Below are 22693 nucleotides of genomic sequence, written 5' to 3'. Positions count from 1 at the left end.
CCACGGGGGCCTTAGCTCATGCCTGGCATTGCTTCCACTTGTGCCAGGCTCCCATCCGACCTCCCTTGGTCAACTCTTATTCTTTTCTGACCTCGACGGTATTAGAGCATTCGAGGGCTAGGGCGTCTGATTTCCACGTCGTCCTCGTGGACGGCCCTAGTCTTTCTGATGCCAATACCTTCATTCTTCCAAGTGCTGGGTCTCTGCCATTATTCCCTCTGATTAGTGTTAATAAAAGATGGCTGCGCAGTTGTGCTTCCTCTTAAAACAATCACAAACACCCCTTTCCATTACATATATTGACTGTTAGCTCCCATTTGTTCTGTGTTCCCAATCTTTTCTTCTTATCCCACACTTGCCCCATCAGAACAAGATTTGTCATGACGGCCTCTCCTATAGTGTTAACGCCCACTCTCTTGATGAAGCTGGGAAGCAGAAACAAGCTTGTCAGGGGCTGAGAGGAAACAGAAGAACTGGGAATGATGACCAGAATATACGGATGTGGACATTGTCGTTGTCCTTTAGTGTTTCCATGTTAGGCCTCCTTTCCTCTTTCTGTTGCTCCCTCTTCCCATGTCAGTTTGTCTGTGTGGGTGTTTTGAAACATCCAGACTGTGGCGCATAAGTGCAAACCATTGTGCACTTTCTGAAGGATGCCATCTGCAAAGATTTCCTGGTTCCATCAAAGACACTTTAAGGCACCCCCTTCATTAGAAGAGCTGGACATTCGTCTGTAAGAGACTGAAAGCCCTCCACATTAACTTTTTTTTCTTAAGGTGTATATTGAGTCGACTGTATTTGTTATCTTTTGTGAAGAACGTTGTCAACTGTAGCATCACATGCTCAATAAATAACCCCAAGGGGTCTGTTTAGGGCTAAACATCCCCACCTGGCTGATCAATCACCATTAACAGTGTCAAATACCCTCATCCCACATGAGCACTGCAGAGAGGTTTGGACTGAATCCAGGCTTTTGGCATGCAATCTAGCGATCAAATAACTAACTAACTAACTAACTAACTAACTAACTAACTAACTAACTAACTAACTAACTAACTAACTAACTAACTAAATACATATATAAATAAATAAACAAATAAATAAATAAATAAACAAAATAAATAAATTAAATAAATAAATTAAATGAATAAATTAAATGAATAAATAAATAAATATGATCATTGGATTAAAGCCACTTACATCTCACAAGACTAAACAAAGCCAAGCTTTCTGCCAAATTACATTGGCCTTCATCAGGCCATGTGAAGGTCTGCTCTTGACAGTGAGCAAATAAATTCTTCAAAGAACGTGGAAGTCACGACCACATATCTGGATGAATGCCAATGTAATTTGGCGGAACGCTCAGCTTTAGCTTTGTTTAGTCTCAAATTATCAATGGCTTTAGTCAAATTATTATTTATTTATTTATTTATTGATTTTAATACAATGAACCACAAAAAGGTACGTCCATTAAGTGTCAAAATCTAGCAGATTTATAGTTGTGTTCATCGTATTAACACTTTTCCTAGCGATTAGGAATTGTATCCCACCTCTCCTGCCCCTACTGGCCAACATCTTAATGGTGAAATTTTTTTTCTACCAACAAGATTCAAAACTAATAATAATGTTATTGGCATTACGTCCCAAGAACTACTTTTACGTATTTTGGAGACCCCCAGATGCCGGAATTTAGTCCCACAGGAGTTCTTTTACTTGCCAGTAAATCTACAGACACGAGGCTGACATATTTGGGCACCTTCAAATACCACCGGACTGAGCCACTCAGCCCTGCGGAGACTCAAAATTGGCTCAGAGTATCGTACCATTAAGACTAGATGTCTTAAGGACCATGGGCACCTGGCAGGCTTTATCCTAAAACATGGCCCTATTTTTCTGTACACTACTTTCATAATACATTATTCTTTCCATTAGTTATTTTAGCCCCATAATTTGACCACATCTATATTGCACCCATTATGCAGGAATCCCTGAAACAGACTCTCACTGCTCATCCACCTCTTAATTTTTCTAATCAGCCTGATTTAAAAGTTAACTTAGTTGATTTAAATTTCTATGAAGACAAATAAAAGATTCATATGAATATAGGAAAGGACCATGATGATGATGGTTGTTTAAAGGGGCCTAACATCTAGGTCATCGGCCCCTAATGGCACGAGATGAAACGAAATGTAATGTCGCTTAAAATTTCAAGATTTATCCACTGACCAAAATTCAGAAACATTGTGGATGAAAGAATGAATATGAATTTAAAATAATCAATGGATCTAATCCACAATATTGAAAGTTAAAATAATTCCAAAATCCATCCAAGGACGAATTCAAAAAGACAAAGATGACAATGATTATTAATGTAAATCAATCAGCAGATCCGACCCATAACGCCACAACTTCCCATAAAATAACTGAACAAGGGACTGCTTCTAAAGCAAAATCCTAAATCGATGGAGGGTGCTTGTTCGCTATAGGGGTCCAAAATCCAGGTCACCGGCCCCTCATAACGTTGCTAATTGCTGGTAAAGTAGAATCATGGTGTTCCCCATGCAGCAGTACTAATCAAGACCTATGGTGTTTCTCACATTAGGCACCACTCATAGACAATGCAAACCCATGGTGCTTCTCAGAGTGGTATTAATCACAGGGATCTGTACCATCGCGTGGTGTTCTTCTCATAATGGTACTTATCACAGGCGACGTAAACCCATTATGTTCCGCATACAGTGATACTAACCACGGGTACTGGAAACTCATAGTAACCCACCCTGCTACTAATTACAAACCTACGGTGTGACACACAGCAGTACTAATCGCAAATAGTGTTATGGTTCCAATTCCATCTTCCCTTGGTCACCCCTTTTAGCTGTCTATTACAACAGTCGGGGGATACCGTGGTTGTATATTTCTCTGCGTCCCCCCACCGACAGGGGGTTCAGAGAGAGAAGATGGAGGGGATCCGATACTTCGCAAAACTGAAGTACCGGACAAAGAAAGAAACAGCCATGAAGGGCATGAAAATGAAAGACTCCTTAGGCCTCAAATGCTCAATACTGTCGGAGTCGGAAAAGAACAAGAGTCGAGCAAGGAAGGTCGGATCAGGTAAATGAAAGTGAGAAATGTGGCCCAAGTAAGTGGAAGCAATGCCAGGACTCAGCTAAAGGCCCAATGGTCGCCAAGCCACACTCCCAACTTGAGAGCCCCTGGGACCCCTTTTAGTCACCTCTCACGACAGGCAGAGGATACAGTCCGTGTTATTCTACTGCTCCCCCCCACCACAGGGTGTTAAATTTCTATGAAGACAAATAAAAGATTCATATGAGTATAGGAAAGTAACAAGTAGAGAGAGAGGGGGGGTATGGGAGAAAGAGAGAGAGAAAACAAAGGAACACACACAGGACGAACACAATGACAGGTCGGTGTGGGGAGAGAGAGAGAGAGAGAGAGAGAGAGAGAGAGAGAGAGAGAGCAACAGAAATAGATGAGGACAAACATGGAAACACAAAAGGACAAAGAATCTCCACACCTACATACATTGCTGTCTTCAAATGGATATGTTCTCTCTTCATCAAGCCATTGTATTCGTCATATTATGTGTTCCTTTCTTATCCCCTCCTCTTGCTCTGACTTGAAATGAAAGATTCAGTGTTGTTTCAAACGGCTTGTACAAACCTGACTTCTCAGAAGCCAATCTCAGTGGGCTTAATTCGGAGAATGACAGGAACACTAGTACACGGAAGGATGGCCAGCTCGGTGACGACGGCTGTCACCAAGTCGGGAGGCGTCACGTCGTAGGTCAGGTTGAGAGGAGTCAGGTGCGGGATGGCCTTCCACTTGGCGAGTGGTTTATCCTTGACGCACGTGTCCGTCACAGCCAGCTCGTCGGGATTACCTGCCGGAACAAAATAGATTGTCTTTACAAAGTACACAAAAAAAAATAGCATAGATTAATATTACAATTATTATATAAATCTGTACATATTTCGGGATATTCCTTTCTTAGAAATAAGGCAAATGATGGCAATGATTACACAGATCAACAATGAACAATCACCACAAAAAAATAATGACTGTATTAAGTGTCAAAGTGCTCAAATATAAATCTCTCTTTCCCAGAGTATATCCCGGAATGGAGCACCGTCCGCTTGTCTGGTTCCTGTTAATCACTTCTTTCTGTCAAGGGCAACTTTATCTTCCTTGATTCTACAAAGCCACAGTTTCCTTCGGGCGACCACGAGGTCCAATTCCTCCCAGGTCATGGAGTAAGTACCACTTCTGGTGACGTGCCCGTACGACTTGAGCTGTGCTTCTCAGCCTGTTTTTAATGCAGTCTAGCCTTTTAACACCCATATTCATTTCTGTTACGGAGGGCCCGCTCGCCAGCATTCTGAACTGTGTAAGATGTTTTAGTTATCCTGGCAAAGTCAGGAATGTACTCTCTTTCTTACACTTAACCAGTCTAAACCCAGAACATTCTCAATAACAATTACTTTTAAATGATGCAAATAATAATAATAATAATAATAATAATAATAATAATAATAATAATAATAATAATAATAATAATAATAACAACAACAACAACAGATTACTCGACAAAACAAGGACTTTTATCATTTCCCTGTCAGGTACTTTATTATCACAAAGCACTCGGGTGACTTGGCAAGATTTCAGCCACGCAGAATTAACTTGTGTGCGAGCATTTAGAAACTTTTCTCCAACCAAAGAGATAAGTAAAACCAAGGTATTTTTAAATTCTATAGTTTTGGCGAGATGATGGTACTATCAGTTTGTGTATTGCATTGCAAATACTCAGTTTTGCTGATGTTTAATCTAAGTCATTTCCATTTAGGCAGTATTTCTAGTTTAGAGTCTCATCTTCTGAAGTCTGACAGATTTAACTGGCAAGAAACAAGCCATCAGCATACAAGATTGTCCCTAGGTGAGTTGTCTGGATATCAGCTGTTACTGTATCCATACATACATTAGTGATGGATGCTATTCAGACATTCACAGGCCTGACCTGGAATTTACTGTATGCAGACAATGTCACGATTGAAGCAGAAACTAAAGAAGGGCTTGAAAAGCAAGTGAAGGTGTTACTGTTTCAAAAGGAAAAGCAATATTATCAGCTCTTGATACAATAATCAAATGTGAAAGAGTACCGTACTTACACAATTTCTTCCAAGATTTTCCGATTCTTACCTTTTTCACACTAAGAAATTGTACATTCCTTGTACTTACCGAGTTTTGTGAATTTCAAGAATTGTATAAATACTGCTGTGCACAGAAAATGAAAGGCCATTAACCACCCATTCCAATTACCTGCTACCGCTGTGTCCCACAAGCAACAACAATACAAGTGGGGTGTGAAGTGAAGTGTGAAATAGGACGATGGAAGGTTGCATGTTCACATCACCATGTGGATGGTTAATGATATATTGTTTACTTGCAGGTCATCATCATCATCCTAAACCATCTCCAGTTTCACAGGTAAGGTATGAGCCTCCTCCATCTCATCCTGTCCTTGTACCATTCCTCCTCCACCAAATTGTCTTAATCATGACCTCTCAGCAGTACACTGTTCTTAACTAAATCTATCCATTTCCTTCATGGCCTTCCCATGGGTCATCTTCCTTTTATTTTTCTGTCAAATTCCTTCCTTGCAGTTCTGTTTACTGGCATCCTCTTCATGTGACCAAACCACTTCATTCTTGTTATCTGAATCTTATTGATGAAAGAATCATCTATTCCTACTACTTCTCTAATTTTCTCATTCCTAATCTTGTCTTTCCTGGTTTTCTGGATCCTAGTGTGTAGGAATTTCACTTCAGCAGCCTGGAGTTTGGAATTATCTCTATTGGTCAGTGCTGTGGTTTCGAGACTATATGTAAGAACTGGTGTATAATAGGACTTGTAGAATGTCACTTTTGTTTTCATAGGTATTGGCTCATCTCACAGCAGGTGTCTTACCTGGTGGTAAAATTGTATTGCCTTATTGACTCGAATGTTCACCTCATGTTTTGCTAGCGAGCGCTACCCAAGTATTTGAAAACTGGAACGCTGTCCAGTTGGGCTTCATTTAACATGATTTTGGTTCTGCTCCTTCCCCATACACTTTCATCACCACCGTCTTGGTCTTACTGATGTTTAAACCATATTTCTTAAACTCCTCATTCCAGCTTTGCATTCTCTCTTGCAATTCCTCTTCTGCGTCACTCCAGATCGCAACATCATCTGCAAATGTGAAGGATTTGATATCTCCATGATATTTCCTTTTAACAGATTTCATTACTACATCCATCACAATAATAAATAGAAGTGGTGACAATGAGCTGCCCTGCTGGACTCCTCTCTTTCTTTCAAACCAGTCCGACACACCACGTCCTACTTGAATACAACTTCTATTCCAACTATACAACATTTTCACTTTGTCTATGAGGCTGTCTCGCACTTGAAGTTCTTTCGTGCATTGCCAAATTCTTTCCCTTGGTGAACTGTCGTAGGCTTTCTCAATGTCCAAAAATATTAGAAATAAAGGCTTGTTCTTCTCCCGGTATTTTTCCATTAGCATCCCTAATTGCAAATATAAGGTCCGTAGTTGACCTTCCTGGTCTGAAACCATACTGCTCTTCTTCCAAAATTGGTTCAACAATATCTCTGATTCTGGTCTCTATTATTTTTTTCAGTATTTTCAGAACATGAGACAGTAGTGTGATACCACGATAATTAGTACCTTTTCGTCAGTTTCCTTTCTTGAACAGGGGTACAATGATGCCCATCTTCCAGTCCTCAGGAATAGCATTTTCCTCCCATATCTTGTTGAGCAGTCTGTAGAGCCTTTGGATTCATGGAATTTCTGCTGCTTTCAGCATATCTGCACTTAGTTTGTATATGCCCCCTGCCTTTCCTTTCTTCATGCTCTTGAGCGCATTTTCAACCTCAAGCCATGTGATTGGTGGTTCAGTTGTAGTTCCTCGACTTGGCTCTCCTCTATCCATTACGTTTTCTGTATCTCCATTCAGCAACTTTTCGTAATAGATCTTGAGTTCCTGTTTAATTTCTCCCTCTTCTTGTGCCAGAGTTCCATCATCACGTTCTATTGCTTTTATGGTCTCTTGATCCCTTTGCTTGTTTTTCTCTACTCTGTTTAACAATTTCATATTTCCTTTACTGTCCTCTTCCAGTTTGCTTGCAAATTACTATTTCTTCTCTTTTTCTTCCCTTACAATGTCCTTTACAGCAAGTTTCTTGTTCCTGTATACTCCTTGGAGTCTTTGTATTTCTTGTTCATTTCGTTCTTGTCCCTGTTTTTGTTTTTCCTTGTCCAGTGCCTTCTTTATTTGGTTTCTTCCTTTCACCGCTGTTTTCACTCTATCATTCCACCATGGTGTCTCCTTTTTTCTTTTGATGGAACTTTTAACTCCACATAGGTTTTTGGCTTCTCACAAAAAGGTGTCTTTGAAAGCTTTTCACTCTTCATTAACATTGGTTACTTCACCCTTCGGCAGACTGTTGAATCCTTAGTTTGTATTCTTCCTTCATTTGGACTTCTTGTAACTTCCAAGTTTAACCCTTGGTTTTTTCATAATTTTCTGCATTTCATTAATCTTACGTTTGAAGTCTACTACCAGCAATCTGTGGTCGCTGTTCATGCTTTCACTAGGGATGACCTTTACATCTGTGATGCATCTACCTCTATCTTTATTCGTGATTATATAGTCAATCTGTGTTCAATACTGTCCATCCCAACTGTACCTTGTTACTCTGTGACTCTTTTTTGAAGAATATATTTTTGATTATAAGATCATTTCTTCTGCACAGATCTAATAGTTGTCTCCTGGGTTCCTTTGTCCAAATCCATGTGGACCAATGATGTTCTCGAACCCCAGTCTGTCTACCCCGAACTTACGCATTTAGATTTCCAATAATAATGATAATAATAATGATAATAATAATAATAATAATAATAATAATAATAATAATAATAATAATAATAATAATAATATGTTTACCTCATTAACTATCTTCCCTGAAATTTCGCTTTGTCTTCCTCACTGCAGCCTCTCTGTGGGGCACACACTTGTATGACGGTGTACTTAATGTTCTCCAGTTTCATGAACATTTTAATGATTCTATCACTTTTGCAGATAACTTCAGGTGTAGCATCAGTTCCCTTCATTAATTAAGAATCCAACACCATTTTTTGCTACCTTCACCTGTCCACTCCAGTACAATTTGTATTCTCCATGAAGTGTCTTCCAATGCCCTTCCATTTGGTCTCAATCCCAATATTGATATTTTTCTTGTATCCATCATGTCTAGGAGTACTTCTACCTTTCCAGTTAATGATAGAATGTTCATAGTTCCAATTCGATATTTGAATCTCTTATTTATTTTGGGTTTCCTTTCAGAAGATTGTATTTTATCAGCGTTATGGTCATCATACCTTACAATTTTTTGAGAGGACGCGTCAGTCCGGTCTATAATCTTCTTTCTGAGGCTCTTTTTCTTATTGAAAGCCACTACTCAAAACTCTCCTACCAACTTGCTAGGCCTAAAGCATAAGAGGATTTTCTTTCATGGTTCACTCCCTTAGCTTTTGAGGATGCCTTCCTCGTTCTACAAGGCAGGTTCCACCTGTACACCCGCAGAAGGATGGGTTGCCTCTTCTGCCATCTCCACCGTATCGAAGTCCATCTTCTCCGCCGTAGATGCCGTTGAGGTCTTCACCCTTAACCCACGGCAAGGGCCCTCCATATTTATGACCCCTGGAGAGAGGGTGTCCCAGTATTCTAAAACCCCCAGGAATTGGGCTACCTGTTGGTCCGCAGGTTGCATTGGTTATTTCAAACCAGCCCTACATACTGTGGGGACGCGTTCTGTAGGGGTCAGGTTCCCCTGGTTACTGATTGGAAGTTAACCCCACATGCAAGGAGTGAGGTTATTTGCAGAGCGTTTACTTGCAGGTACGCACATTAAATGCAACATTACTTTTGGACAAGATTTACTATTAGTATAGGAATGTGCAGTTCGTTTACTCTTCTGAATCTTGTGTCAGTATTAGTAAGAAAGTAAAGTTATCTGTTGTGTTTTTGTCATCTAGCAACCATCGTGGAGTTTCCTTGCCCTTCCTTGGTGCTGTCAGCTGGCGCACATTTGTGGCTGTGCAACTCTACCGCTGTTGTGATGTCTCCACAAATAGTAGTTATACCAAAGTGTATAAACTTAGTTGTTTATTTTGTGGAATAAAAAGGAGTCAAGTGTGCAAGAAGACAGTTCAGTGAAGAACCAAATTAGTTTGCTATTGGAGGGCTCACAACGAAGAGTTAACAAAAGCACAATCCAAACGTTTCCAGGCCCAAAGAGTGGTAAATGTCCCAAAATTAAGGAAGAAGTGCTTGATGATCTAGTGAAACTGAGAAATGACAGCACTAGTGTACTGCACAAATTGTTGCAAAGGAAAGCGAAGGACACAGCAAAAATACGTGGCATAAATGAGCAATTTAAGGCCAGCATGGGATGGGCCGTTCAATTTATGCTGAGACAGGCATGGACTTTGTGAAGACTAACCACGCTGGTTCGCCTACCTCACGATTACATGGACAATGTAATGGAATTTCACGGTTTTGCGATCCCTGTTGGTGGAAGTGGTAGAATACACCAAAGGTATTCTCTGCCAGTTGTTGTATTGGGACAGTGGAGTGTGCTGACATAGTGTCAAGAGAAGAAAAAACAAAACATACAGAGTCTCTCTCTAGCAGCCAACTCTATTATCTAGAATTTTCTGCTGGTCAATGAAAGAGCAAAACTGAAGAACATAAGACACTCTTGAGTCAGTCATTCGGGAGTGCAAGGCAGTTACCAGCAAATCAATCAGATGGTCTTGGGTTGACAAAATTCAGCGTGATGTAAGTCATTTTTCAGGCTTAGCTGAGTTGTGAAGTGAACAGCTCTGTGGATGACGCTGCTTGTTAGAGCAGGAGTTTGATGTACTGGAGGGCTGTGTATCCAGAATTAACTGTGTGAACTAGAGTGCACTTACACAATCCATTATCCATAATGATGGGCATTTCACGAACTTTATTTGTATACACCATCTTTAGTTAAGGAATTTATTACTTCTTGCCTCAGAGGCTCAGATTGGGACGCAAGTGTATGTATTCCTGTATCCAGATGTAGTTGACAGTAAAATATGCTACCTCCCCGAGTATAACTTCAGTTTTGAGGATCCTAACCCTTGACAGTATTAGATATTAATTCGGGAAATAGAAAAAGATCTGTTTATGGTATTCCTTGATATTGAGAAGGCATGACAGCATTGCAAGAGAGAAGATATAGGAATGCCTGAGGAAAAGTAATGTGTTGGAAGAACTGGTGAGGAAAGTTCAGATGCTGTACAAGCACTGTATCAGCTGTATGCGACTGGGTGACGGACATTCATCCTGGTTCCAAACCAAAAGTGGAGTCCAGCACGGCAGTGCATTATGCTCATTACCGTTTATCACCATCAGGATGACATAATGAACATCGAGAAAACCTCTGGTGAACTAAATGCAATGGCTTTTGCTTATGCATGATATGGGGAGGAACTGAGGAACAAGTACAGTTGAGATTCAACGAATGCAAGGTTAAGTTCCAGGAATTCAGTCTCAAGATAAGCAAACCCAAAACAGCAGTGATGGCAATAAACAGACAGGGATGACCAGTGAACATCATGCCAGGAAACCATCCACTAGAAAGTGTGGACAACTTTACATACCTTGGCAGTGTAATATCTCTATACACTAGCCACAGAGGAGGTAATAAATAGAGAGCAGAAGAGTTCTCACTTCTACCAGCAAGTACAAACACTCCTCTGGGATCCCAAAGTACCCACAAAATCAAAGCTGGAGATCAGTACTTCATACCAATCTTAACCTATGGTATCGAAACCTGCACCCTCACTAAGAAAGACTGATCAACATTGCAGGCATCTGAGATGAAGTTCCTTAGGTCCAGAATTCAAAAAACCAAACTGAACTAGTTAAGGAATGATGTGGTTAGGAAGGAAGCTGGGATTGGGATGTCATTGTTAGATTGGGTCAACATGTCCAGACTGAGGTGGTTTGGGCATGTAATGGATGGAGCCAACAAGGACAGCATATGTTAACTTGGAGACACGTGTGGCAGGAAAATGAATGGTGAGACAACCCACTGGATGGATATTATAAAGATGGATCTTGCAGATCGGGGAAGGACACTGGAGGATGTCGTTAACAACATAACATATCTCAATAAGACAGAAGGGAAGTGGCTCGCCAACAGTACCTCGGAAACTGGAACTGTAAAATGATGATAATGATGATGATTATTGGTACATACACAAAGTGGTGGTGGAGGTGATTACCAGTTGAAAAGGAAGTTCAACTGGGCAACCATCCTCAAATTGTGTTTGATGTTATTTATCAAAAGTCTGTGGTCATTGCATCATTTCTGCATAGTTCCCTCCACCCCCTACTTTTAAGAATAACAATCACATACCTAGCTCATTGTACACAAAGGAGTCTGTTTGAACTCTTTCACTGAACTTGTGCGTCTCGCAGCAAACCAGGACAGGAACATTATAGGAGTGTGCCAGCATTGCGACTTGTGACGAACCAGCACGGGACATCACATAGCCGTTGGCGAGCAGAGCGTGAGCTCCGAGAAGTACCTTGGTGACCTGAGAACAGACGGACATGTTAATAAAACGGCGAAGATCAAAATAAGGCAAGAAACATACATAAACATACATAACTACAAACTGATACACAGTGCAATATTCATGTAAGGATTAGAGAAGAACTTTGTTAACTCTAGGAGTGTTACGCATACAAAAAAAATTGACTTAAGTCAACTATAGGAATAATCTTTTACAATTGGCTTTACGTCACACCGACACAGATAGGTCTTACGGCGACAATGGGATAGGAAATGGCTAGGAGTGGGAAGGAAGTGGCCATGGCTTTAATTAAGGTACAGTCCCAGCATTTGCCTGGTGTGAAAAAGGGAAACTAAGGAAAACCATCTTCAGGCCTGCCGACAGTGGGGTTCGAACCTACTATCTCCTGAATACTACATACTGGCCGCACTTAAGCGACTGCAGCTATAGAGCTCGGTATAGGAATGATCAAACCATTACAAGATGGTATCACTAGCCATACATGTGGGCACTCCCTAGTATCTTGCAGAATCAGCTCTTCTCATCCACATATAGGCCACTGGCACGTTTTTCCTCCTCAAGTCGAATTTGGTTACTCACCATAGTGTTGCTCTAAAGTGTCCTCGGTCTCTCCTCAGTTGTGCGACAGAGCTCTCATAGGTAATAAATTTTTCAGAGAGCCTGAATGCTTTTAAATTTCATATTATTCCATACTGAAGAGCAATTTAATGTAAAACAAAAGCTAAAGGTTTCCACCAATTCAATACTATGAATTGTAACATTAGAAAAAGTTACATCTACTTGATGAAACTAGTTTCTGTCTTGCTAGAGACTATCCTCAGTCAAAAAAAAAAAAGTTAACGCAAGACATGAATTATAGATCAAATTTATGGGGAAACTGTGTGTTCTTGATATTCAGTGCAAGACAAGTAAAGATTTGGATGTTAAATAATCATCACGATCACATGTCTTGTGTAAGTTCTCAGTTTTCTTCCAATTTGAAGAATGCACTTCAGAGAAGACCAGGTAAAACTCTTGTGTACAATGAGCTAGGTATGTGGTGGAGGGAACTACGCAGAAATGATGCAATGGCCACAGAGACTTCAGAACTAAACTTCTGATAACGAACACAATTTAAGGATGGTTGACCAGTTGAACTTCCTGTTAAACCAGTAATCACCTCCACCACCACTTTATCTATGAAGAATATTCTAGAATTCAGTTCAGCTGAAACAAGAGTGAACAGAATAATGTTGATGGGGAAGTGTTGAGATATTAATTTGTTTCCAATGTGGATCATTGAAAAAGTTGAAAAATTAATATCTCAACACTTTTCCATCAACAACATTCTGTTTACACTTGTTTCAGCAGAACTGAATTCTAGAAGATTCTTCCAGTGCTAGTATTTTAAGTGTTTCACCTGGCCTTCCGTGAAGTGCATTTTTCAAATTGGAAGAAAACTGAGAACTTAGATAAGACATGTAATCGTGATGAGTGTTAAACATCCAAATCTTTACTTGCCTTGCACTGAATATCAACAACACACGCTTGCCTCAAATTTTATCTCTAATTCATGTCTTGCTGTAACCTTATTGATTTTGACTGATGATGGTCTCTAGCAAGACCGAAACTAGTTTCATCAAGTAGATGCAACTTTTTCAATGTTACAATTGATAGTTTTGAATAGGTGGAAAACTTTAGATTTTTTGTTGTACATTAGTAAGAGCTCTCTGCAAGGGTGGTCAAGGATGTCTGATGTGCCTGTACCTGTGAAGCTGTCTCTCCTCCAGTTTCTCATAGACAGTGGTGATACCACGGGATCCTACACATTCAGATGGTCAAAGTAAGCTCCACAGAAAAGTGCAGCATTCATGTCTATGTGGTGTGCATTTGCTAATCGTACTGCTTCTGCCCTGCCCAAAAATTGGAGCAATACATGAGGGTAGGTCTGATGGCCATCTTGCAAATTTTCCCTTTAATTTTAATGGACATTCTTCAGCTGCACAAAACACCTGACAGCAACTGCCATTTCATCCAACCAGCACTGTTGCAGGGCTTGACAGTCATAGATTTGTGGCATAAGTGCCGAGATATCTGAACCTCATTTTGGTTCCGTATTGAAGTTGACGTATGTCTCAAGTGTTATTACAATATTATAAGTCCACCTGTTCAATACAATACAATATGATCCACTATTTCATATGGTCAAATGTTTTTTATACATAATACATAAAAGTCAAAGGTACATGTTTCACCCTCCTTAGGGGCATCATCAGCCTATATCAATCTTAAAAAATAATAATAATACATATACTTATAAATTATAGGTTAAAATGTTGAAAATGGTTTCGTAAAACATTATACAATAACATCTAAAACAATGATAATGCACCAAAGTATTTTAAAAGAGTGAAATTAACAGTTTGAAGATTAAAACGTGATTAAACATGAGATTTTGAGAGTCTAAAACTAAAATGGATCCATATTTTTATAATATCATTAAGACTGTGAAAGCCTTGAGTATAAAAACAATCATCAAAGGGGGGATGTTTCTTCAATTCCCAAGTTGAATCCAAGGTGGTAAAATCACTTTCAGTTATTTAAAACGGAAGTGTGAATGTAATAAACAAGTTTAAAATGTATATGATTGGGATATCTGAAAGTCAAGAAGAAAATGGAACTTCTGTAGAGGCGATGCTTGTGATAAAACGTATGTCAAAGCTAGCAGAGTTCGGAAATTATGGTAGTCGAATGGATCTAAAAGATAGTCAAGTTGATATATAATTCCGTTGAAACATGTGTTGGAAGAAATGTTCAGTCGAAAACCCAGTCAAGCTAGCGCTGCTGTAACAACCTGACGTACTTAATACGCTCCGTACGAAAAATCCTGAACATTTCTTCCAACACATGTTTCAACGGAATTATATATCAACTTGACTATCTTTTAGATCCATTCGACTACCATAATTTCCGAACTCTGCTAGCTTTGACATACGTTTTATCACAAGCATCGCCTCTACAGAAGTTCCATTTTCTTCTTGACTTTCAGATATCCCAATCATATACATTTTAAACTTGTTTATTACATTCACACTTCCGTTTTAAATAACTGAAAGTGATTTTACCACCTTGGATTCAACTTGGGAATTGAAGAAACATCCCCCCTTTGATGATTGTTTTTATACTCAAGGCTTTCACAGTCTTAATGATATTATAAAAATATGGATCCATTTTAGTTTTAGACTCTCAAAATCTCATGTTTAATCACGTTTTAATCTTCAAACTGTTAATTTCACTCTTTTAACATACTTTGGTGCATTATCATTGTTTTAGATGTTATTGTATAATGTTTTACGAAACCATTTTCAACATTTTAACCTATAATTTATAAGTATATGTATTATTATTATTTTTTAAGATTGATATAGGCTGATGATGCCCCTAAGGAGGGTGAAACATGTACCTTTGACTTTTATGTATTATGTATAAAAAACATTTGACCATATGAAATAGTGGATCATATTGTATTGTATTGAACAGGTGGACTTATAATATTGTAATAACACTTGAGACATATCTGAACCTGTCAGTCATCAGTGGTTTGTCAGCAATGAAGTCAGTGTTGTGCAGGCCAAAACACTCTGGCTGGCTCTGCAAAGTTGTAGAACGTATTTTGTCTTCAGCCGAGTACATTTCTCTCCATCACTAAGCCCTCCTAATGATATCGACTGCATACCTCAGGGTCCATTGCATGTGTAGCATCAGCTGCTCTGTCAAGTAGTAGGCCTAGACTCTGTGCCAGCTCAAACCATTATAGAGTCTCTCATAACTAAGACTGTTGAAGCTGCGTTTTTTCTCTCCGGTACCTAAGCTGCAGTATGAGAGGCAAGCATGAGTCGCCAGTCTGAATCTCAGCTCTTAACAGGGTGAGACAGTCATGGTCGTGTGAACAGTCTTAACTCTTGCTATTGGTGTGCAGAAAATCATAATGGTGTTTATGAAGTCCCTCATTATAATAGGAAGATTGGTGTTTGGTGTGCTGTTAACGCAAAATAAATAATCAGGCCTTTTTTTTTTTCAAGACAGTAAATGTAGGGAGGTATTAAGACGACATTTCGATGCTGTTCTTCCATCAGTTATCCGAAGAACAAAAATCGCGCCTATGGTTTCAACAAGATTCAGCCCCTGCTCATATGGCAGAAGGTTCCCTTCTTACAATGTCAGAAGTGTTTTTTGCAGACATAGTGATCAGTGCTGGTCTATTTCCTCCTTGTTTTCCACATTAGTGCGATTTTTACTTGTGGGGTAAACTGAAAGAAAACAGTACAGTGGCAGAACTCTCATCAGCCAGAATATGGTTACCAGATACAATGCCTGTATAACCCAGGAAGGACAACACTTCCAGCATTTTTCATGTAAGATTGTATACACGCTTAAAGCATGGCGGCCACGTGCGACAAGATCAGCTGAGGCAGCTGCCGTAGCGCGGAGTCTTAGTTTATATGAGAGACCCTGTATATTACCTACTTAATTCAGAGACTACTTGTTTTGTAGTAAGAATGTATATAACTTGTTCCCCGATTCGAGAGGACAGTCGGGTCTGCAAAACGAAATCTAACCGGTTCACCTTCCCAATCCTATCATGGAGTTACTGGGTACTGTTATAACTATATGCACAACCAACCTCTCTCATGATGAAGCTAGCAGCAGAGATAAGAACGTAGGAACACTTGAGGCCACACTTGACGAGGCGGCGTAACATCTCCTTGCCCTCTCTCCAAGGACGACCGTCCACAACCACTACGCGGAACTTGCTACCGCTTTCGTGTGCTTGGATCAGTATCCGCTGCACAAGCGATGAGCTGGAAACAAGAGGAACACCATCTTGAAGAAAACAGGAAGATAATAAACAATGAAACTCTCAATTGCACTGATCCCTTTTAAGAGATCACTGGATGCACTGCAGGAAAGAAAACAACAGAGAAGAGGAATAATAAAATACATATTGGAAGCAAAAAAATGGGGGAGATAGGTAATGATGGGAGGTCCTTGATTCATAATCCGACCCAGGAGAGAACTGAAAACTGGAACTGAAGGAGAAGGAGGTAAGGGTATTGCTTCAGTTCTACCCTTGAGTTTCCAATTGAAATGTTTGCACTTAGTGCTTTTGCCTTTTTTATGTTACTATTCAGACTTTAAGGGGTGTTTTAAACATGTCTATACTCCACACTGCTTTACTTCTAAATTGACGTTTTGGCGGTTATGCACTGAATGACAGACATCTAACCAATCCCAAGCTGCCATTAATATTGACATATCGGCAGAGTACGATCTCGAAACCTACTTGCCATCTAATATTTACATTCGCCATGTGGTTAACCTGTATCACTCATTGCGTATAGTATTCGGCACGGTTCACAATCTTTCGCAATGTTTCTTCGGTAATTAGTGTTTTTCACATTTGTCTTTATCTCTCTAGTAGAGTACAGTATAGCGTAGTTAATAGTTTAGTATAGCATAAGTAAGTAAAATACAGGTTTAATAGTTCAGTGTATAAAAATATCTGTAGTTTTATTTACGATCGTGTATTGGTTAGTGTACTTATTCGTGCGTTTAGTATGTCTCAGTGTAGTTCAGGAAAGAAATTGCAACAAAGCGACTCCGAGATCAGTGGAGTGTTCTCTTCATAAGCCATTCCCTCCTTCCTGTCCCAGCCATTAGCGGCGAGTGATGTGTAATTTCCTCATTCTCTCTTATTCTAAGATTGTTAGTAAGCGCAGTTTTTGTGAATTTGTTTTCAATTCCGATTCATTAGCTTTTCTGAGTATGGTATTGCATTTTAAAAGGTCTGTTTACCATGCTTGTACTGCATCAGCTGTTCTCGCGGCAGTAACACGCTGGCAACAGAGGTAACACGATGCTCATTTGTTCTGCGAAACGTCAATTTAGAAGTAAAGCCATGCAGAGTATAGACACGTGGGTATTGTCAATTAGGTGCTTTATGTATTGCAAATAACTTCACCATAAAAAGAACTGTTTCAATTTAGATTATACTTGCCCATCTCCTCTTTTGAAAATAAAATAAAAACATCACTTTTTGAAAAGAAATACACCTCACATTTTAGCGAAGACTTATCTCTAGCATGCCCCAGCAGTGAATACTTACCAGCCATATGTCAAAATGACATCACCATTGGAGATCTTATTCAGCACTGTGTTGCATATAGCTAGACCAGCCACCTCAATCTGTTCTCTGATGTAGGTGTCTATGGCTTCCTGCAACCTCCTCCGAGCCTGCAAAACAGAGACCATCAACAAAGGAAGATCTATAGATATGATATGGGCTTTTGGGCTTATGCCGTGTCAAGAAAACAAGGTGGAAATGTTTACGTTTCGCAGACAACTTTGCTCTGAGTCTTCAAAAGAAAATCTTGACTGTCCACGAGGAGGACTTCTACAATAATGAGGGTTGGAATTTAAGAATGCTTTACCGTTGGAGCTCGTTTGTCACCAGGTGGCTCGCTGTATGCTGGCACAGACACCTCGTGACGAACGAGCGTACCATTACAGCTCCAACGGTAAAGCATTCTTAAATTCATATCCCCACTGTTCAGAAATTGTGGAGCAAAGTTCTCTGTGAAACGTAAACAGTTTCGCCTTGTTTTCTTGAAACGGTATAAACCCAAAAGCCCATAACCTGTCTACAAGTACGGGCCGTGAAAGCATCCATATTAACTAAGGCAGATCTGCATTGTTATGTTGTCTCAAAGCCGGTTTACACTAGGATACTTTTAGTGGCCGATGTACACCACAACCACGGCACCTTTAGAAATACAGTTGAACCTTGTTAGGGTGTTCTTGAAACATCTTGTATTCTTAAATTTTCCAATTATTGGCGAGGTAATTTTTCATTCATGTTGCTGTTAACACGTAACAACACTGTTTTTACTTTTTTTTCGCTCGTGGCATTTTTCTCCGTGAACATCGTATGTCTTGGACGGGAGCAAATTGTAAAACACTCCAATTTCATCTGCGTTAAAAATATCCTGAGCATCATATCCTTCCAGAAGTCGAGGCAACGTATACTTTTTCCACTTCGCAACAGTAATGTTATTAACTTTCACACTCTTGCTGTACATGTTGAGTCAGCTGGTTACGTTTAGCAGCTATAATAAACGCAGTCCGCCGTAACTCTCAGTACAGCTCTTATCACAGACACAAATGTAACTCGTAACACAACTTTCAAAGCAGGAACAAAAACAATGAATGAAGCTGGAAATATTCTTCAGTCTGCGCCCTCCGCGTGATTCCTAAGCAGCGATTGGTGTTGCGAGATGGAAATGCCTATCCGGTGTAACAGCGCTGCGGCTATAGGTTAAGGCAGATGACCTCACTGAAGACATAGCCACTGAACCATCATTTGTGAAGAATCTCCTTTTTCAGATAATCACTGGACATATTTAATTTCATTATGGGATTATTTATACATTTTTTAAATTTATGATTATTATTAATTGCCATTGTTATGGATGCTGCAAAATATGATTAGAAATCTTGCAGGCTTGATGTACGATATGAAATAAATATTTTTTATGGATATCTGAAGGTGAACTAGCGACCCATACCGACTAAATCGACTGAATCGTTTGTGCAAAATATGTACTTTAAAGGTTATTTTAATACTTAATGAGTTCTACAGGAGGTTAAACAAATATAATTTTACAATATGAAGTGTGGTTGAAATGATGCAAATGAAAATGAAATATTACGTATGATGTAGGTGAGTAATAATTAATACAAGTACATTATACATGCTAAGAATTCTGGAACAAAAGTACAAATAAGGTGCTCTGTGTTGCTAAAATTTAGGATTTCGCATTTATTTTATGTATGGTTTAATATGGCTGATGACCCCGAGTAGGGTTGAAACTAGTCCCATGTAAGGTAAATACAGTAGAACCTCGATAATTCGAAATCGGTTAATTCAAAATGCCGCCTAATTCGAAGAAGGTCTCGTTCCCAGAAACATGAGATACAGTTTTGCATATTATTTAAATTGTTTAATTCGAAATACGGATAATTCGTAATCCGAAGTACAATGTCGGCCCCATTATCGAAATTTAGACTTTTAATTCGAAACTGCCTTTACATTTTAAAACAGTAGTATGTTAGAGTAATTTCAACTCCAAATTTATCCGCGTCATAATAGAACGCGTGTTCCGGAACGTGGAGTGGTACCGTAACTTTCCGCATTTACACCCACTTTGGTGGATCTACAGTACGCTTCATGATTACTAAGTTGAATGAAATCGGAATTCTTTTGTATTCAAACTTTTAAGGAACGCTGTAATATCACGCAACAGGCAGTGTGCGGGAAAACAGAATCCACGAACACTGGCGATGCCCAAAATTGACGGGGGGAAAAAAAAGTGGCTCATATAATAAATTCGTAGGCACCGAACAATATTGTCATTGCCGATGAAACTGCATTACTTTATTTTAATGTAAGCGCAAACGATCATATGGTTTTTAAGGAGAAAGTGCCAGCCGGCGAATCGTACAACTGTGAGGGATGGGTGTCAATTGTAGTGCGTTGCAATGCACATGGAAGCAAGAAACTTTATCCCCTCGTCATAGGAAAGATCGATAAGCCACAATGTTATGGGCGTCTGGCACTTTCCATACCAGTACAAAGCATCTAAAAATGCAAACAGTACAGAAATCCAAAAAAAGAATGCATTTGCACAGGGGAACCAGCATAATTTATCCTCGTCTTCGAATTGTGGTATTTTTCTTTCGTTGCGTGAGGTTATGTTTGTAAGTTATTTACCCAAGTGCATTATTTGAACATTGTAAATGCACCTTGTTGGATACATGTTGGAAATAGTTTTTTCCCATGGCATTTGAAAGAATCGAGGTGATTGCATGTATTAATGAGTCTTAGAATACTTTGTGACGTGGCAAGTGTTTACATTTCTGAAGTAGCCTACAAGAGAAGTGCCATGGCGGGAAATCGTACAAGGATAGTCATAGGAAAGTTCGATTTTAAGGACATCGGGCACTTTCTGTGTAAATACAAGGCATCTAAAACGCTTACAGTATAGTAATTTAATGAATAAAGTACTTGCACGTGGGAGCCAGCATAGATTTCTCGTCTTTGAATTGTGCTTTTTTTTTCTTCTTTCGTTGCGTGAGGTTATGTTTGCCAGTGAGATATCCAAGTGCATTATTTGAATACTGTAAATGCACCTTCTTGGGTACATTTTGGAAATAGTTCTTTTTTCATGGCATTTGAAAGGTATAAACTGTGAATCAAGGTTAACTGCATGCAGTAATGGGCCTTAGAATATTTTGTAACGCAGCGAGGGTTGGTACTTCTGAATTGCGAATTGGCGGTTAATTCGAAAAAACTTAGTACTGAAGTAGGTGGAAAACTCTACCGTGTATTATTTATATGTTATCTCAGTTCAATACGGACCAACAATATGAAGTTCATAACCCTTAATCTATCATGACAGCAACTGCTGCTTGCCCCTAATAGTGATTTCCAGAAGCCACGCTAATTTATCACGGTTCCACACATCGCTAAAAGAACGCTTTCATTCAGCTCGTTTATTTCAGACTGAGATTACGTGAAAACTGAAGTTAATCAACATTTAAAGCAAGTTTAGAAAAAAGTATCTTATCGTAAGTTTTCATTATAATGGGATGTGCGGTAGTAATTTATGTGAAATCTATTTGTTAAAAGCGGACTTTTCCTTATGTCGGAGTTAGAAGGGGGTTTAAATAACGTTGTGCTTATGGCGATTTGGCTGAGCCTTACGAAAATGTTTGTTAAAAGCGGGAATTCCTTAAAAAAGGGGTTCTACTGTATTAATGTATAATGAAGAAGACAAAAATGAAGAAATTATGGACTCGCTTTTGATCTTTTAACAAATAAAGGATGAACATGAATTGTTCAGCTTCAACTCCACTTTTTTCTCTGCAACATCTCTCATTCTTCATTCAATATACTTGCTTTGCCTAAAGCAAACCGGGTGGGTGTTGCCAACATTCACCATGCTAGTTGCTGCCAAGTACTGTGGCGCACCTTGGCCACTAAACGTGGCCCCATGTAAACTGGCTCTTAGAGTGGACACTTGGTAACATTAACATGCACACTTACATCAACATCAGAGATGTTATTGGGCAGCTGGTTCATTTGCCACTTGAGATGTTTGAGGGCGTTGGTCATGGATACAGACAGCGGCCGGCAATCTTGTAGGAAAGCCGTACAGGGCTGCAAACTAGCCTCGAGGCCACGTGCAAATTCTTTCTGAGGTGGCGTGCGGTAGTTTTCGATCACCTGTTAACAAAGAAACAATCTTTCTGCAGTTTAATTGGATACTAGGCCAATAACAATTCAAATACAAGGATATAAAATATTTACTGTCTTTTACCAGCCACTGAAACAAACCCAAATTGAATGGTTTTGTTGATCAGGATAAACTTCTGGTGTTCCATTAGCTGATATGGAAATATCTGTAGGAGATGCACTGAATTTCACTAGAGCATTCTGAGCCTTAAGTGGATACAGCATAGCAGATGTCTCCCAAGAGCGAGAAAGTTGTTGCCTAGTTGTACTGCCTCTTAAAACAATAATCACCACCAGGAGAGAGAACGAATTCATGCACAAACTATCCTCGTGGAAACAGTTCGCAGAACGGACAACACAGGATTCAGGCTGAAGGTCCAAAACTGATCACATTTCCAGTTCTTTTACTTCTGATAAAGGCTTCTTTGAAGGAACGTTACAATATTACATGATATTCATCTCTACACATTGCTATGTTCTTTCACCATCATTCTACAGTTACAGTTTCCCGGGTACTGTTGGCGAGCCTCTTCCATTCTGTCTTATTGAGATACGTTCTGTTGTTAACCTCTTGATCAGCGAGTTTTTGGTGACACAGACCACCAGGAGCGAGTTCTTTCTTGAAAATTCTGAATTGTTTATTT

The 22693-nt window shown here is 39.5% G+C and overlaps 1 protein-coding gene across 1 annotated transcript in view; it reads right to left on the bottom strand.

Annotated features, from left to right (window-relative positions):
• LOC136882245 (microtubule-associated protein futsch) overlaps positions 1-22693 on the bottom strand; it is an 85565-nt gene that overhangs the window by 4550 nt on the left and 58322 nt on the right. Inside the window, exons 7-11 of the mRNA XM_067154798.2 lie at positions 21861-22040; positions 17862-17989; positions 16380-16557; positions 11536-11716; positions 3685-3904 (exon numbers count right to left, since the gene is read on the bottom strand). Of these exons, the coding sequence (XP_067010899.2) occupies positions 3693-3904; positions 11536-11716; positions 16380-16557; positions 17862-17989; positions 21861-22040 (879 nt within the window). The 3' untranslated portion in view covers positions 3685-3692. The remainder of the gene's footprint in view (positions 1-3684; positions 3905-11535; positions 11717-16379; positions 16558-17861; positions 17990-21860; positions 22041-22693) is intronic.

Source organism: Anabrus simplex, chromosome 10 (assembly GCF_040414725.1).
Source record: "Anabrus simplex isolate iqAnaSimp1 chromosome 10, ASM4041472v1, whole genome shotgun sequence".
In the NCBI taxonomy this organism is placed as follows: Eukaryota; Metazoa; Arthropoda; class Insecta; order Orthoptera; family Tettigoniidae; genus Anabrus; species Anabrus simplex.
Note: the sequence above shows the minus strand (reverse complement) of the source record. Positions and strands in the feature narration are given on the sequence as shown.